This window comes from Gymnodraco acuticeps, unplaced genomic scaffold (genome assembly GCF_902827175.1).
Source record: "Gymnodraco acuticeps unplaced genomic scaffold, fGymAcu1.1, whole genome shotgun sequence".
In the NCBI taxonomy this organism is placed as follows: domain Eukaryota; kingdom Metazoa; phylum Chordata; class Actinopteri; order Perciformes; family Bathydraconidae; genus Gymnodraco; species Gymnodraco acuticeps.
This window is the reverse complement of record NW_022992059.1, coordinates 1,533,674-1,552,054: the sequence shown is the minus strand read 5'-3', so window position 1 is coordinate 1,552,054 and position 18,381 is coordinate 1,533,674. Positions and strand designations below refer to the sequence as shown.

The following is an 18,381-nucleotide window of genomic DNA, read 5'->3' as shown; positions in this document are numbered from 1 at the left end:
TACAAGTAGTTTGTTTGAATGTAATAATTATGTTGTTTGTGGAATCATTTATTGAAAAATGAATCTGAACTTTTCGATCTGTAACGATTATAAACTGAAGCAATATAAAAATGAGCCCCATTAACTGAGTTTTAAACATCAGCATATCCGGTCCTAGTCCGGTGATTACCTGCTAACGGAAACTCTGCTACACAACTCTTATTATTATTATTGAAACATGACCGGTAAGTTTCAAATTTGTCCGGTAAAATAAATTCTGTCCCGAAATATCCGCTTACATTCATAATGTCAGCGGAGGGAGGGGAAGCGGCGCTGTGGAAGAGCAGAGTGGAGGGAGAGCTGTCATCTTCCCTTTACAAGCTTCAAACATGTATTTATCGTGTGATTTTGGAAATAAAAATGTCATATTCTGAAAGCCAAGACTTTGTTTATTTAAAATCAAACAAAACACCCGATCCCCGAAAAACTAGTTTTTTACGCAAATCCACGTTTATTTTGAAATGAGCCGTTGCGACTTTCGACTGATTTTGATAGAGCGGGTCACATATGGCAAATTGGGGGGAACCAGGTCAATTAAAGTACTTATTTAACTATTAAATACATTGAGTTTGAGTAAAATACTTGGTTACTGATTAATTGGTTATAATATATGAAATTGCAAAGCAAAACATGCTGTAATTGATTTATTTTGTCCTTTGGTATTTTTTAAAGGTTTTCAACCTGAAAGAATCCTAATGTGTCCTTGAAAAGTTGAAATAAAGAAAAGGAAAAAGGATTCCAGTTGTCCCTCAAGCCTCTCAAATGTGGGCAAACACTCAAATAAATGCCAAAAACCCAGAGAACTTGACAATACTTATCAGAATAAAAGTATGTTAAATAACACTGCTAGTTAATAACTCTACTTTACTCAGTGGAGGCTCGTCCATTGAGGAAAGGGAGAACCATCCTCCCTACAATTTCAGAGAAAAATAAACTTTGAAGAGAACAATAAATACACCTCAATTTAAAAGATAAGTCTGTTAAAATACAGATAATAGCCCTGGCTTTGGGACTGAAATGGGGCTCTGGATTGGGCGCCTATATCATCAGTGAACCAATCAGCGGATCTGACTGCGCATCAGAGTGTTGATGGGGAGGGTCATCAGCGATAGAGTTTTTTCTGAACCGGGGAACAGGGGCGCTGCGCCCTCTTACCAAAATCAATTCCTTGAATTAGGTTTTGATTATGTTCTGGCCCGCCATCTTGCGGCTCAGCAAAAAATTGGCCCACGGCCAAACTTACTTGCCTACCCCTGCTCTACACTATATTCAAGCAACTTTAATCTAAGCTGTTCTTCCTTGCCTCCGCCCAACAGTTTCATTTGAAATATGTCGTCTTCCTCTTGCAAAAAGGCGTCTGCTGCGCCAGATCCGAAAGCTAATAGTGCTAGCCCGGCTAAAGGTGCTGGGGCAGGGCCCCTAGCTGCTAGCGCAGCACGAGGTGATGAGACCGCCATTCTACGGGCCATTCAATCTCTCAGAGAGGACCTGCTGAAGAAAATTGATGACAACGCCGAGATGCAGTCTAAAGAACTACGACGTGAAATAAGCCAACTGAGGGACGAGCTGAGATCCGCCGTTGACCGCGTCAGCAGCCGCACTAAGTCTTTGGAGGACCGGGTCAAGAGCCTGGATACTGCCGCTAATGATCACTCGGATCTCATTACCACTCTCCAACGAGACGTGCAGCAGCTAAAAAAGGACATGAAAATCTTCTCTGACAGGAGTGAGGACCTGGAGGCGCGGTCTAGGAGGTGCAACCTCCGCATCACCGGGATACAAGAAAAACGGGAGGCAGGGAAGAACCCAACTGGCTTTGTAGCTAAACTACTCCAGGAAACGCTGGGCTTAGAAAAAGAGCCACTACTAGACATATCAGGGTATATGCTGGAATCCTGAAGTCAAATTGAATACCTTTTAAGACCTTTGTTAAGACCCTTTCCATACATTTTAAGAGCTCATCGCAACTTCGAGTTCTAACCGGTTACATTGGCGACACACTTTACCTCACATTTACTATATTGATTGTAAGATAGCACAACTAAACAGAGTGCAGACAGACTACTGAAGCCTCCTCTCCACATGAACTTCAACCTCTCTGTGAAGGTCAGGTTTAATGCAGTATGCTGCTTTGTTGCTTCTGGACTCTGTGCTCTTTCATTCCAGTAGAACTCCTCAGAAACCATTAGAAACCAGTATTTGACCAATAAACAAAACAATTGACAAAACTTTGAACTATGAAATATATTAAACTTTGGTGAGCTTCAGCGGGGGGTAATGCCATATACTGTAGGAGCTCCCTCACAAATACCCAGGGGTTCAATTGGGCCAGGGCTGTCCGGGGCTAAGATGCTCTGACGTCATCACCCGCACACATTTGTCATATGTTTACAAAAAACGATATATATGTTAAGACTTTTCTCGTTCTTAATATAGACTATATTTAGGGTCGATATGTACCTTACTTTAAAATAGCAGATCTCTGTGACCGGATATAGTTTGGCTTAGACCCCGGCCCCACGAGGGGTCTAAGTAAAACGCATACGCAAACGCAAAAAGTCTTCCGTTCACACGCATTCGATTCATTAACGTGTCCGTTCACACTAGACCGCTGGAAACGCTGGAAATGCTGTAGTACATATGCCAGGCCTGTAAGTGGCGCTGCTGCCGCCACAAAATACACCAAAAGCAGCGAAGAAGGTTGTCATGGTTGCCCTTCTGTTTATCTCCGCGGTGGACGGCGTGTTCTCCTGCTGTATATCTCTCAGGTAGTCCACCAGCAGATAACCCCACAGAGCGGAGCAAGGCAACGAAACTTAAATAAGAAGCAGCATTTTATGGCACGCTATGCATGGGGCCACCTTGAGGGGGTTTCCCGACATGTTGTTTCAGTAAATTAAAGGGTGTTTCCATGTTGTCGTTGCTGTGGACCTTCTTAATACCTTGGAAAATGCCGTTTAATACTTTTTAATAGCCTTAATTTTCGCTAAATTGATTTTATCAACTTTTAATACTTTTTAAGACCCCGCGGACACCCTGCATATGCCATCGCACCCCTACGGGAACGGCCCCAGGAGGACCAGCCACCCCGCGCATTTGTGGTGAGATTTCACTATTACCGGGAGAAGAAGGAAGCGACCCTCCGCAAGGCAGCCACGGCCACAGATCCGACAACGTCACACGGAGACAGGATCAGAGTATTCCCCGACTATACCCAAGCAGTCGCGAAGCAGAGAGCCTCCTTCAGGGATGTGAAAGGCATGCTAAGAGGCTGTGATGGTGTCAAGTACGGACTGTGGTATCCCTCGGTTTTTGCGGATCACAACGGCCGATGGAAAGCGACAGTTTCACAGACCCGGGGGAGGCGAAGGACTTTGTTTTGAGGAACGTGGCTAAACAGAGCGGCTAAGATGCTAGGTAAGCTGACTGACGGACTAATGCAGCGCCGGATAGTGGCGTTGAATTTTCCACATGTACGTATATGGGGCTGTGGGCTAGGACTTGCTACGAACGTTTGTGGTTTTTCTTATTATTGTGTAATTTAAGCCAGCTCGCGCTGCTCATACTAGCCCACATTTTATAACAGTCAGTTGGCTTACAGCCCGCTAGTTCAAGCAACTGCTCTCCTATACTCCTGGGGAGGTTCACGTTTTTCTGGCTCTACTTTTCATTCAACAATCAATACTGGATGTTTGCATATGTTGCCATAACTGGTTAATAAGTTAGTTACTTTTACTGAGACCATGTTATGAATGTTCAACTTAGAGGTTTGTCTATATCTATTAGCACAAGGTTTATCTAAAGCTATTGATGGTTCTGGCGGGGCTCGATCTCGCCAGGTAAGCTGTCCACGTTGAGGTGCGAGTGTTATCGGGGGGCGGGTAGCAGTCCCTCAGTTGGGGAGGGACCAGTTCTTTATTGTGAATGTTGTTTCAATCACTTCAATTACATATGGACCTTCTATTTTAGGTTGTCAATGGTGTTTATGTTCTTATTGCTGTGAATTGTGCATTTTCTGAAAGATTTTAAAGGGACAGTGTGATTTTGGTGACATCTTGAGTGTTCCATTGACTTGGATTGAATTAATTCAACTGAAAACTGAAAGCATCAATTATACAATATATGGCTCTGACAGAGAGTCTACAGCTTGCAAATGCTGGACAAAATGAATCAAAAGATGTGGTGAGAAAATTTGTTTCATTTATTGAAACAGTGCAAACTGTAGCTTACAAGCCTTTGAAACGTAAGTACATAAAGTGCAGTATCACAATGGAGAATGGAGAATTAAAAGGTGCAGCAGGTGGCGGAACACGGGGGATTTGAATGGGACTTGTTAGAAATTAAAATCAATGTTTTGATGGCATAAAGTACCTTAAACATACCGTCAGTTTAAATGCTGTTTTATACTGAAAAACCAGAAGTTCTTGTGCACAACCAGTTGTTAAGCTTTTATTCTGAAAATCCTTCATCTCCGGTTAGCATTTAGCATGTGGCTAATATACCATTTACTATAGAGGTGAATTTAGTAGTGATATGACACGGAGTGTTGCACACCGAAACCTACTGATTTCAACACTACAACTATAGACGTCGAGATATTATTATTGCTGAATATTAAATGAAGGTACAGTTTATTTGAATACGTTTGTTTACAGACGTGGGTAGCATGAGACAACATCCGGAACTACCGGAAATGATACCAGCCGTGAGGTATTTTTGGAGTATTGATTACAGCGTTTAAAATGTATTAAATGAAAAGTCATGAAAGAGATAAGGAGGAGGAAAGGCGTGTTTAGTTATATATTTAATGTACAATGTCTGAATCCTCTGTAATGCGCAACAATGAACATTGGAGACGTGGAGGGCCGGCCACCAGCAGCGCCAACCGGCCCACAGGGAGGAGCCAGCAGAGGATATTTAACAGCTGGAAAGGTGGAGCTCGCTCTCTTCCCTTTGCTCATGAGAGCCAGAACACAGCTGTTTTTCTGACTGAACCATCTTCTGCTTGTAACATTACCGCGCTTTTTATTAATTAAAGTATACATTTGAACCTTCTCAGAGACTCAATTAGTCTCCTTTTTAAAGCTTCTCTCCTGGACGCGAGAATAACGAACACAGTTATCAGAATTAATGTATCGATACCCGTGGCTGAAATATCGATACTTTCTCGGAAAACTAAATATCGATATATATCGCAGGATCGATTAAATTGCACAGCCCTAACTCCAGCAGGGTTCACTGCCCCCCACATTAGCTCCGGCGGTGATAACAGTCATCCTTAAAAAGGGCAAAGATCCAGCGAAATGTGACTCCTACAGACCAGTAAGTCTAGTCTGTTGTGATGACAAAATTCTCTCCAAAGCTCTGCGCCTTGAGACTGTTCTGCATAGAATCATCCACCCGGACCAAACAGGGTTTGTAAAAGGCCGACAGTCTTTTGGGAATCTTCGGCGCCTATATAATATAATTTACTCAAATCCAGGACTCTCTCCAGAGGCCTTCATCTCTCTAGACGCACACAAAGCCTTTGATCGCATTGAATTTGACTACCTATTTGCAACTCTTGCTAAATTTGGCTTCGGCCCATGCTTTATCTCCTGGATAAAGGTCCTCTACTCTGCACCTCAGGCAGCAGTTCGCACTAATAATATAATTTCGAAATACTTCCGGCTTCAACGGGGCACAAGGCATGGATGCCCCCCTGTCCCCCCTCTTGTTTGATATAGCCATAGAACCGTTAGCAGCTGCTCTCAGGAATTGGTCAAATTTTACAGGCATTCAGCGAGGAGGCTGTACGCATAAGCTGTCTTTGTATGCAAACGATGTTTTACTGTACTGCTCCGATCCGCTTAGGTCCATTCCGGCTGCACTCGATGTAATCACCTCTTTCGGCAAGGCTTCTGGGTATAAGATCAACATGACCAAGAGTGTACTCTTCCCCATCAATGAGACTGCGGCCAAGCTTTCATTTAGCGAACTCCGCTTTAAAGTGGCCATTGACTCTTTCACCTACCTGGGAGTGTGTGTGACACAGGACTTTAAAACCCTGTTTAAAAAGAACCTGCAACCAGCTCTGGACAAGGTTAATGAGGACCTGAAGCGCTGGGCGTCACTCCCTATTTCGTTGGCGGGCAGGGTGAACACCATTCAAATGGTTATTATGCCACGTATGCTGTATTATTTTCAGTCAATTCCTGTTTTTCTCCCTAAAAAGTTTTTTAAAGACCTGGACAAATATATTTCCACTTTTATCTGGAATAAGAAAATTCCCCGTCTGCATAAGGCATTTCTTGTGAAGAGAAAGACAGAGGGGGGGTCTTGCATTACCCAATTTTTTTTACACTACTACTGGGCTGCCAATATCCATAAAATGATTATTCTGGATGAGTCATTTCCGGGAAGGGGGCGGTCCTATTTGGTCTAGCATGGAACAACACTCGTGTGAACCACTGGCCCCTGCCTCCCTGATGTGTGCTCCTTTACCACTTAGTAGAAAATATCACTCGAACAACCCTGTGGTCAATAGCTCTCTTAGGATATGGTCACAGTTTCAGGAGGCATTTTGGATATAGACAAACTATCCTCCTCCATCCCCATAGTTCGCAATCCGGCTTTCAAACCAGCCCTGATAGACTCCGCTTTCCACCTGTGGTCCCGGAAGGAACTTAAGTGTGTTGCTGATCTGTTCTACGAAGGGGTATTCACATCTTTTGAACATTTAGTCAAAGAATATGACATCCCAAGGAATCATTATTTTAGATATTTACAAATTCGTGATTATACAAGAAAACTATTTCCCTCCTTCCCGGCCGCCCCACCTGGTGGATGGATGGAAGACTGCCTTGGCCTCAAACCTTGTCAGGGAGGCTATATCTCAAAGCTATATAATATTATTCAAGAAATCTCTAGCCCTTCCCTTAACCACCTTAAGGGTGCCTGGGAAGAAGAAATGGGCATAGAACTAACCGATGAGACCTGGCGGTCTGCAACTGAGAACATACATAAATCCTCCATCTGTGTGAGGCATGGAGTACTTCAATTTAAAGTGTTCCATCGATTACATATGTGCAGGAGCAGGCTTGCCAGGCTGTACCCTGATGTTGATCCCACATGCCAGAGGTGTCATTGTGCCACGGCTACCCTATTGCACATGTTTTTCTCCTGTCAGTCCATTGCCCCATTTTGGTCTTCTATATTTGAAACGTTTTCATTGATGTATGGCCAGAACATACAACCAAATCCCATAATAGCTGTGTTTGGAGTAGCCCCTGAGGGGGTCTCCCTCTCTAATTGCCAGTCACACTGACTTGCGTTTGCAACCCTTCTTGCCCGCCGTCTAATCCTCCTCAAATGGAAAGACCGGACTCCACCATCTCACGCCCACTGGGTGAGGGATGTGATGGCACATTTGCAGCTGGAGGAGCTGAGGTATCGTAGCCAGGGATGTGTTCACAAATACTACAAGCTCTGGCAGCCTTTCCTTGACTATTTTAACTCCCCTGTGCAAATCTGACTGCATGAAGCCCCCCCCCCCAACCTTCCCTTTTAATTTACTGTTTATTTTTAGTGGATTGTATTATTTATTTTGTTTATTTTATTATTTTATTTCTTTAAGTGCAGCTGTGGGTGTGTATGAATATGTGTATGTGCGTATATACATATATATTACGTGTATGTGCTTGCACAGTATATGTACTGCAATGACATTTGTATTTGTGGTACAAATGTACAAATGTAATTCAATTCAATTGTATGATTGCACATCTGCATTTTCATGTGCCCTGCGTTGTTTTGATATAAGTGAAAATCAATAAAGAAAGGTGAAATAACAGAGGGAAAACTGATTGTGTCACCTTGTTGAATTTGTAAAGTATGTCGTCTTCTTCTTCTAATGCTAATAACTGTAAAGTCCACTGAGACAAATGTAACATTTGTGATATTGGGCTATATAAATAAACATTGATTGATTGATTGATAATATAAGCTGTTTTCTCTTATGGCGCATACTGCAGGGCCTCGCACGGTAGTACAGTATAGTTAGGCCTTGGTAGACCAGGCTCACTTTATGCTGCGTTTCCATTACAGTTTAGGAACTGGGGCAGTAACTATAGTAACGCAGTGTAGGCGGCGCAGTGACGTCATCTTCAATGCTTAGCCGATCTCCATTTAGAAAACACGCATTTTAAAAAGGTTTTTCGCCTGCCGTCTGTCTGCAGACTTGTCAAAGCATTAATTCATGGTTTTTACTAACCGGTATCAGTATGTTATTACTTCGGCATCATTTTTTAAACGTGTATTACAATTAAATCACGGTAAAATATGTTCATTTTGTGGTAGTTATAGCCCTCTTGCCAGCGATTCTCTCTCTAGTTTAGCATACTCAGTCCGGTTGTTGGCCCGGAAAGAACCACGAGTTTGGAGGGCCAGAAAAACTGTGAAAAAACACCCGTTAGCCGAACTACTACTAGTGGAAACGCAACAAAAAACAGGCCGGGTTTGGCACTGACACACACACAAAATCGGCTTGGTGTGTCAGGGCCTTTAGAGTACATTTAAGTTGTCTTTTTGTATGAGGGGTAAGAACAGAAGGAGTGATGCTGTAATGCGCTGCTATGGAAAATGTGTTGCAGGCTTAGTTTACTCTGGTTTCGGACTGTGGAAGTGTAGAAGAAACTCGGCTTAAATTATGTTTTACATGAGCTTCAGTTCACATTATTTCTTTAATTTGATTCATTTCATGTAGTTAAAAGCTATGAATCAAGGTAGCATCATTTCATCTGTGGTAGTTGGAGGCCATGAGCTAAAGGCACTGTACCTTTCTTGCTGGTTTATCTTCTTCGTCCAAATCAGCGTCCTCCTCCTCCTCCTCGTCGCTCTGGGACTGGCTGAGAGCAGCGAAGATGTTTCCACCCTGCAGGAGGAACAGATGCTTTACACTGCAACATGTCAGGAGTCAAGACAGAATGAAAAGTAAAGAACTAACCTTAGTTTTCTTGTTTCCTTTGCTGGGGGCGATGACTGGAAGAAAACAAAATCACTGAATAAGTACACATGTGAGAATAACATTGATTCTGGGTCAGTGTTCAAACATCATACCTGGCTCGTCTTCCTCATCACTGGCCTGCACCGAGAGCTTCTTCAGCTTCAGCATGACATCCTCATCGTCATCGTCAGCTGCATTCCCACCTTTTCCTTTCCGCCTGTCTTTCTTCTTTTTTCTGAGATAACAAGTAGATCAAATGTGATGCAAGTCTTGGAGTTGGTGGAGAAATCGTTTTAAAAAACGACATCGATGTTGAGTAGAAAAACACAGTATCAATGCATGCCCGGGGAAATATGGATAAATATGATAGTAGAATGCATCAGAGATGCTGTGACAATAGGAAACGAGCCAGTGGCTAAATGAATGTAACCAAAGTTTGTAATGGCATTGACAAAGAAACTGTCTTTCATGTAGATTGATCACATTTAGCCAACCGGGGTCAATAGAGTTACACAGAATATTTTATTAATAAAGCTACAGAAACTTTTATATTAAATAAATAAGAACAATTATGATATAAACATATGTAAAATATATTAAAAAAAATCTTAAATGTCTTAAATGACTAAACTCATTGAATGTGTTGAAAAAAATGTTTTATCAGAAATGTTAAAAAGTGCCTTTTAAAAGTATTTTGTCTTTTTAATCATAGTATTTTTCTTAATTTTATTTATGTATAAAGTAATATTTGATTATTTATTTATTTATTTCACAAGTTGTAGTCTTTCATTAGCATTAAAGAGAATTTATTCAAATATTTTCATTTATTTGAGATATATAAGATGTTGGGTTTCCATATCTACTGAGAACCAGTGTGTTTAATACATCCACACACTCATTTTGATGTACGTAAATGCAGTATGTCTATTTATTTATTCCAACAAACTTGCCATCAATAGCACAGAAGTGGAGCGCTAACATGCTATCATTATCTATCTAAACACACGTACTCACACCGGTTCCTGCTGCCCACCATTACATTTTCACCAATTACTTGTTTTGGATTTGAATGAACTTTACATTTTTGGCTCCTCATATTTGGAGTTTTTGGCAAAATGTCTGACTTGAAATGTCTTGTTTACAGCATATTAATTGTATCTTTTTTGCCCCCATTATATTATCATGTTATTGCCTTTCTGTGCTTCGGTTTAAGTTAATGGATGAAATTAGTTTTGAGAAGCCAATACTGCCGACTGGCCCCCTTTTTTCTCCTTTACATATAAGGGCACAAATGCAGAGCTCCAGGTAGAACTGTGAAACCTCACATTTCATTGACCAACACTTTGTCAGAAATAAGTCTTCTTTATTAAACCTTTTAGTGTCTTTCTTTGGTAAATTATAGTCAGCTGTTGGGGCTGTTTGTACATGCCATATTTTGCTTTACAATAAAAAAAATTATTTTCAAATACGTCTGATCCTCTTCTCTTTGTTTGGACTTGCCATCAAAGTGAGCTGCATACATCATAGCTGGAGACTCAAGGCCAGTTTGCCTCTCCTGTCAGAGGGAGGATTACCTGTTTTTCCTTGCGTTTCTTTCACAGCCACCTCATCTTCCTTCTCAGGTTTGACATCTGTGGCCAGCTCCTCAAAGAACTGGAGAAAAACATGAGCACAACAAATCCAGTGAGGCGGAGCATTTAACAACTGAGTATCATTTACAAAACGATACAAAGAATTACTTACACTTTTCTTCCCCTTTTATCTTTCTTGCCCTTTTTCACAGTTTTTCAGCTGTAAGAAAAACATTTCACAAATCAGTGGAAGCTATGAGGTTTCATATACGTATGAACAGCATTCACATCCGTAGATAAAACTTGTGGCCCTTTTATAAAATGTATACTCAATACAGACACAATGTAACTGGACGAGTTAAATGAACCTTCAATAAAGCCATTACAATTTTTATCAGTCAACAAAGACGGAGAAATACGTCTGCCAACCTCATCTGTATCCAGAGCTAAGAGTTCTACACTCAAATACCATGAACCTGTGACTCAGCACTTTTATCCTCCGAGTCATTGTTTCCTTTCTTTTGCATTTTATCTGTTTATACAGAGGTGAAAGATAGTACTCAGAATTGTTATTTAAGTGACAGTAGAAAAAATACTAGTTACAAGTAAAAAGTAATAAAGTATTAGCATCAAAACATACTAAAAAGCACCAAAAGTAAAATTACTTATTGTGCGTAAGTAGGGCCTGTCGCGATAATCGATAAATTGACTTATCGTACGATAAATAAAAATGGACTCGATAACTTTTCTGAACTCGATTAATTGCCGTTTACATAAGGATGTGACCAGCATGTTTAGCTAGGAGCGCTGTGGCTACCGAACACACGCGCTGTGAGGGCGGCTGACACAACAGCCAGGTCAGGACCTTTATATATACAGTCTATGGTCAGGACACTCCGCGTGCACGTGCAGCAGCCAAATTAATAATATAGCGACAAGCGGAGACAACGTGTGACTTACTCGCGGGGAATTTAAAGTGAAATGGAATTGGATACAAAACCTAACTACACATCTCGATTCTTCCGGTGTGGCAGTATTTTGGATTCAAGCCAAATCAACGAGGCGAACCTACGGCCTTCAATGACCCGGGCGGTGTGTCGCATTTGGTTAAAAAAGGTAGCGACAAAAGCAGGCAATACCACGCATTTTAAACTACACCTAAAACACAACCACCCCATACCATTTTCCCAGCTGGGAGGCAAACACGGCAGCTGGAGATGGAGAGCCCCCACCTTCCTGACAGTTTACAATCAAAGATGCATTTGCCCGACAATGCAAACATGTTGCTGTTCCTTGCTCGAAAACTTTGAAAACAGATTTGGATAAGGCCTGTTTGAGGCCTCTGGGTCTTTGTATGGACAGTGGACTGTACACTTGACTGTTGTTTTTAAGGAGGCTTTCTTTGCTTGTGAGATAATGTGTGCTCATATTTATTTATATATCTATAAATAATATAGATATATATATATATAGATAGATAGAGAGAGAGAGCTCTGTTTTCCAGCCTGACTCTATTTAATTTATTGTTTTGGTTGCGTGTGATTTAATTTATTATTATAATTTAATTAATTTGTTTTATTTATTATATATAATTTATATATTTTAATATTATTTCACATTTCATTTGCAATGTTGAATGTTCAATACAAAGTTCTGTTTGAAAGGATGTACTTGAATTATTATTATATATGATCATTATGTCAGTGGTCTAAAATGGTCTTACAACGGTGCCGACAATATTATCGTTTATCGCAATAATTTCCAGAAAAATTGATCGTCCATCAAAATATATTATCGTGACAGGCCTATGCGTAAGGTCCCACTTTAAAATAATATTCATGAATTGATTCAATTATTTTTGTTCATGCATTAATGTGTTCATCACTGCCGGTAAAATAAAAATTAAAAATGTTAAATATATTTAATTTGAAACTATGATTTACTTTAAACCCCGCTACAACTCAGAGGTAAATGGTGTACTTTTCCCTCAACTACATGTATTTAATACAGTAGCATAGGCAGAAATGTACTTTAGGGTGGGCCTGTAAAAAATAGTGGTGGGCCAGATTTTTCTTCTGCGCATCAGAAGCTAACAACAATCCCGGCGGTACCGGTGGCAGATTACTTTTAGAATACTTTTGGAATACTTTCTTTTTCCAATAACAGATGGGATGTTTTTGCTGAACAGGACGACACGTATGTTATTGTTTTATGGCTCATCAAGAACTCAAACACAACATCTTGGTGTCATTCTGGACAGCTCTCTCATCTGCAACAACACATAAAAAACATCACCCTGACTGCAGACCCGCGGCAGAAATACGTCTCTGGGCGGGCATTTGATTTACCAGGGCGGGCCCACCACGACACTTACATTTCCGGGAAATCAGAATTGTCAACCCGGGGGGGGCTATAGACGCTCGAGATTTGTCAACGGGGGGGGGGGGGCTAGGGAGACCGCTCGTGAATTGTTGTTACGGACAACAGAGGGGGTTTTAGGTTGCCATAAGGCTGTTGACGGTCTTATTATACGCTACATCCATTGGTTGGTTTTGTGGCACATTTGTAACGCTGTGCCAACTAGGCAAGCACGCAGGCAAACTTGAGGAGCGCACACAGGGTGGAGAGGGTGGAGTGAGGTTGAGGCGATGGAGAGAAAGGGAGAGAGAGAGAGAGATTGAGCGAGGCAGAGAGCGTGTGCAGCGGTCTGCTTGCGCACAAGAGCAGGAGTTTGTGAGGAGAGCCGGCTTGAGAGTCAATTTCTCTTCAAAATATAATTGATTGCCAGCCTCCCTTGTCCCTGGCTGGCATGCTCGGCGCTCGTTGGTAACGTAACTGATGTCTTCTAATGTGCCTGCAATCTGGCGCTGAGTTGCCATATTCCTTTCATGAACCACTTACTGATATATCCATTGTTGGCAGATAAATTATAAATGATAATAGCCAAAACTAACCTAGCAAGAGTAACTGACAGGCTGCTGTGCCGCACCTCACTCAAAAACCCACACGACTCAACCCAGCGAAAAACCAGTCTCGCGCACAGCCTTTCATTCAGAATTTCATAGCAAAATTAAAAAATTATATTAAACTAATCTTTCAACATGATATTGGAAACAAAAATGGAAATGGAAACAAAATAAATATTAGGACAAAGCCCTACAAATAACAACAATAAACATAATCAGTGGCGGCTCCAGAGTATTTTTGTTGGGTAATCTATGGTAGGGCTAACCCATACAGTGGTGGGGCTCAAGTCAGTATTTGCAATGTAATTACATACACGCTCCCCTTGACAGTGAAACGCCATGCGTGAGGTTTAGATTATTTCCCTGTCTCAATCCAAATTGAAACTGTATGAAAATAAAAAGGCACATTGTCTTGTAGTAAATAAAAAGGGCGACCTGGAGCCAATCTTTGCAACTTCCCCACAGGTGAAAGAGTTCACATGCTGAATACCCAACCCCTGCAGGGGGGTCTGGGGGGATCGACATCGATTCTTGATTTCTATCAACACGTAATGTTGTATCGATGTATAAAGAGATGTTATACAGCAAAAGTATTCTCCGTTGGGACTACCTGCAACAACACCACGCCGTTATCTTGATTCTGATTGGGCCAGAAGACATTATCAAAGATGTTCTATTGAGAAGACGATCACTACGTGACAAAAGTTTTCAAAAACCGTTTCTAGGTCTTCGGTATTTCCAGACAAGTGGCTACTGAAATCAATCTGACTAACTGCTGTCTGTGCAATTTAACTACCGCGCGAGTTGGCGGACCTTATTTTGCTTACTTTAACATCATTTTTCATGGTGGGGCTAAGCCATTTCTTGGTATGGCTGTAGCCTACCCCAGCCATACCCTGGTGCCAGCCACTGAACATAATAATACAAAACAATTACAATTTTGTATTCAGCCCTGATTAAAACAGCAGGCCCAAATCCTGGATGGGCGGGCCCGGGCCCCATGGGGCCCGCCCATGATGCCGGGTCTGCCGGACTGCCTTCTTGTACTGTCTTAAAAACCTTTCCTTAGAATATGTTATGAATTGTAAGGTGTCCTTGGGTGCTTTGAAAGGCGCCCCTAAATCGAATGAATTATCATTATTATTTTATTATTATTATCTGAAACGATGTAATAACTTTTAAAACTGTTTCAGTCACTTGCCCCATGCATTCAGCAGCAGCAGGCCATTCACTTTGATTTGATCCCGTTTAAATGTCATCATCTCGACAATAAAGAAATGCTACATAAACGTTATCTTGCACATTTATCTAACCATCTCCGTTTCTAACTTTCAATATATTTTAAAAGAGATCTCTCTCTCATCTGCGTGCCGGGGGCGGGGCCTCACAGACACGCTGCATCTCTCTCGCTCACAGACATGCTGCAGCGCCGTGCAGTGTGCACACAGTTCTGCCGGTAATGAATATTACATGTTGTGAGGAAACTTTTCCACCAATAATTCCAATAAGTATTCCAAAATGTATTCACTTCAGGTTTACGAAAGTAACTGTAATCAGATTACTCGTTTTTCAAATGTAACGCCAGCTGAATACACTTGATTTTTGTATTCTGATTACGTAACGCCGTTACATGTACTCCGTTACAACCAAACCCTGTGTATATCTCTCCGGACTGTCCACCAGCAGATGAAAAACACCCACCTCTCCGCCTCTTCCAAGGGACGAGGGAACCGTGCGGAGGGGTTTCCGTTAACATTTATTTTCTTCTGACAGCCCAGCAGCAGGAGAGGTGGGGAGAGGGAGAGGTGGGGAGGGGTGGGGAGAGGGAGGCGTGGGGAGAGGGAGGCGTGGGGAGAGGGAGACGTGGGGAGAGGGAGACGTGGGGAGAGGGAGCGGGGCTATTTCATCGTTATCAGAAAATGATCGTATAGATCGCTGCTAGATGAGGGCAGTGGGGGCTCTTCTTGGAGTCTGGCTTTTTTTTTTTTTAAACCAAAGTTCATTAGTGAACTTTGAGCCATCATTTATTTTGCAGGCAGCGCTCTGCCTCTCTCACGTTATTATGGCGCGTGCCATCATTTTTTTACCATAATGAGTTCGGTTCAGAGGACAGAACACATACAACATGAATTAAACTCGATATTTGTTCACTTGAATTTCACTTTGAATGCTTGGATATTCTCAATGGGTGAATACTTTTTTTATAATAATAATAAAATGATTTAAAAAAAAATGTAAATACATTTTTAAACAACACCGAAGCTTTCTCAGGGTGGGGCCATGAGTGGCCCTATGGTGGCTACGCCACTGATTTAATTCCTTTAGTTACTTCACAGATCTGGAAGAATGAGTGTGAAATATAATCAAGTGTTGAATCAGACTTTAGTTCCACCTGGAGTAAATCCACCAGCTACCCTGCAGTATACAAAGTCATTCAAACTAGCTGCACCTTTACCAGCTTTGAGAACACTTTAATAAATAAAACATATCATATATGTTATTCTGAAATGGACAATCTGCACAATGACTAATTTAAGTATATTTTGATGCTAAATACTTTACTTGAGTAAAATGTGCAATGCAGGACTCCAGCTCTGGTCTAAAAGCATGTGTTTTACCTTCAAACTGAGGACTACACTGCCACACTGTCACATGTCAGAGCAGACAAAAGCATTGCATCACTTTTTTAAATGGGCAACGTTTAGCCTGAAACTGTGCTTTGTTCAAGTCACTGTTAAACATGACGGCCGTTCACTTGTGATTTAGGTTTCTCTTATCACTGCAAATAAGATAATACTATATTTTGTTATTGATGGCAAACGCTAAACTATTCATACAGTCAACATTTCTTTAAACCAGATGTTTATCAACTGTTGTTTCCCCTCTTGACATTTGAGTGATATTAATATAGAGGCTTGTCACTGTGTAATCATGACGTTAGGTAGCTATTTACCGTTACTTCTTCAGGTGTATCATCTGGATTTTAATCAAAGAAATGCCTGTAGATGAAATGTCCTTACATCCGAATTGAACAAAACATTCTGAAGATTCATGAAAGAGTTCAAGTTGTGTATGACCACATATACATGTTTTTACTTTGCATGTAAGAGCAACTATAGAAGATATTTAATGGAGTTTGGCATAAGTAACAGTGTATGCGGACCACTGCATGATTAACACTAGCTGTAGCTACTTAGCCTGCTAGCTAACTCCTAACTAAACGTTAGCTTGCTCTCACCAGCTGGCCGGGGGCCACTTCATCGTCCACCCACTCTGCGCCTTCTTTCGTTTTCTTAGGCATTTTACAACTATGAATCTTTTAAAATAACTCAGCTAAAACTATGTATTTTTTTCTATTCAGCAAGGTGTTGTCATCCACAGAGGTAATGCGGCCCAGCGACGTGAGGCACATGCCGGGTGATGCCGGGTCATCAACACAGGTTCATTCTTCTGATTCCTGGTTTAACGCGGTTGGCATGCAGCTAATTGGGTGCATTAGCGCCACCTGCTGCCCCGGAGTGTTTATCACATTTACATTTTAAATCCCGTAAAGCAGGACATATTCTGCTCATTTTCAGGTTCATATTTGTATTTAATGGTCTCTACTGTGACATGTCTCCATACTTGGATGTTCAAAAGCTCTTTGTTTTTTTCATACTGCCTGTGCTGCAGCACCAATCTTTTCACCCGCTGTCTGAACCAGAGCCCAGTCTGCTCTGATTGGTTAGTTGGCCGGCTCTGTTGTGATTGGTCAACCACTTAGAAATGAAAATACAAAAAGAAATCCCTATCCAGCCGTGTCCTCAATTCAGGGGCTTGCACCCTTCGGAGTACGAAGGACCCGCCTACGCGGTCCACGGAGGACCCAGCCCACGTAGACCGGGTAGGCTGGACCGAGTGCCTCGAAATGAGACGGTCTAGCCTACGGAGCGCTTCGTATTTACGTCACATGATACGCGCTGTTCGGTTGCGTTGCTCCAGCAGCCTGCTAGCAAATTAGCTTACAAGCTAACTCAGCTGAAAAGGATCCAGGAACTTTACTTTTACTTTTAAATGTTTTTGGAGATCACCGTAGGCGATGAAATAAAGAGAACCATGGCCAGGTAAATAAGATGAAGCAGTTCCTTTAGCCCCCAGTAATGTTACATTAGTAGTTACAAATAAATTAAATATAGCTGATGTAATTTAATCATATTATTTCATATTAACAATAAAACAATATGTTTTTTAAATGAACAAAGCATGTTGTATAGATTGATTGTTAACAATATTATTGTTCTAATCTTAATAGCTGTGATTATAACAGTTTATATTCTCCCTTCTTCCCCTAAACCTGCCCAGATGATGTCCCACTGACCCCAGGTCAGCACCTCCAGGTCCAGCAGCACCGTGACCCCCCCGCTCTGCGGAAATACACAATTAAACATTTTCTATGACCTATTTTTTGTATTAATAAATTAAACTGAAGACAGTTGAATGACCTAGCCGCAGTGCTTCTCAAAGTGTGGTCCGCGGACCACTGGTGGTCCGTGAGCGCCCCCTAGTGGTCCGTGAGTATATTGGTAACATTTCACATTTTTAATTAATTAATAAATTAAAGTTTTCCGCACTCACGCGGGAATATCTCCGCAATGGAGCGAGCTTAAGTTTCAATATGATATAGCCCAGTGGCAACACCTTCATCACACATGTTGCCACTTGTTTGTACCATTTTCAGGCGATTTGTAATCTGTTCTAGAAAAAACGATGTGATTTTGGATATTTGTGGAGTTAGGTGGTCCGCGAGTGTTTTTGTATTGGTTAAGTGGTCCTTAATTGAAAA

At 41.5% G+C, this 18,381-nt stretch overlaps 1 protein-coding gene across 1 annotated transcript in view; it reads right to left on the bottom strand.

Annotated features, from left to right (window-relative positions):
• abcf1 (ATP-binding cassette, sub-family F (GCN20), member 1) overlaps nt 1-16,860 on the bottom strand; it is a 65,000-nt gene extending 48,140 nt beyond the window's left edge. Inside the window, exons 1-5 of the mRNA XM_034202239.1 lie at nt 16,798-16,860; nt 10,601-10,614; nt 9,136-9,260; nt 9,023-9,057; nt 8,855-8,950 (exon numbers count right to left, since the gene is read on the bottom strand). Of these exons, the coding sequence (XP_034058130.1) occupies nt 8,855-8,950; nt 9,023-9,057; nt 9,136-9,260; nt 10,601-10,614; nt 16,798-16,860 (333 nt within the window). The remainder of the gene's footprint in view (nt 1-8,854; nt 8,951-9,022; nt 9,058-9,135; nt 9,261-10,600; nt 10,615-16,797) is intronic.
• Between the last annotated feature and the right edge of the window lie 1,521 nt (nt 16,861-18,381).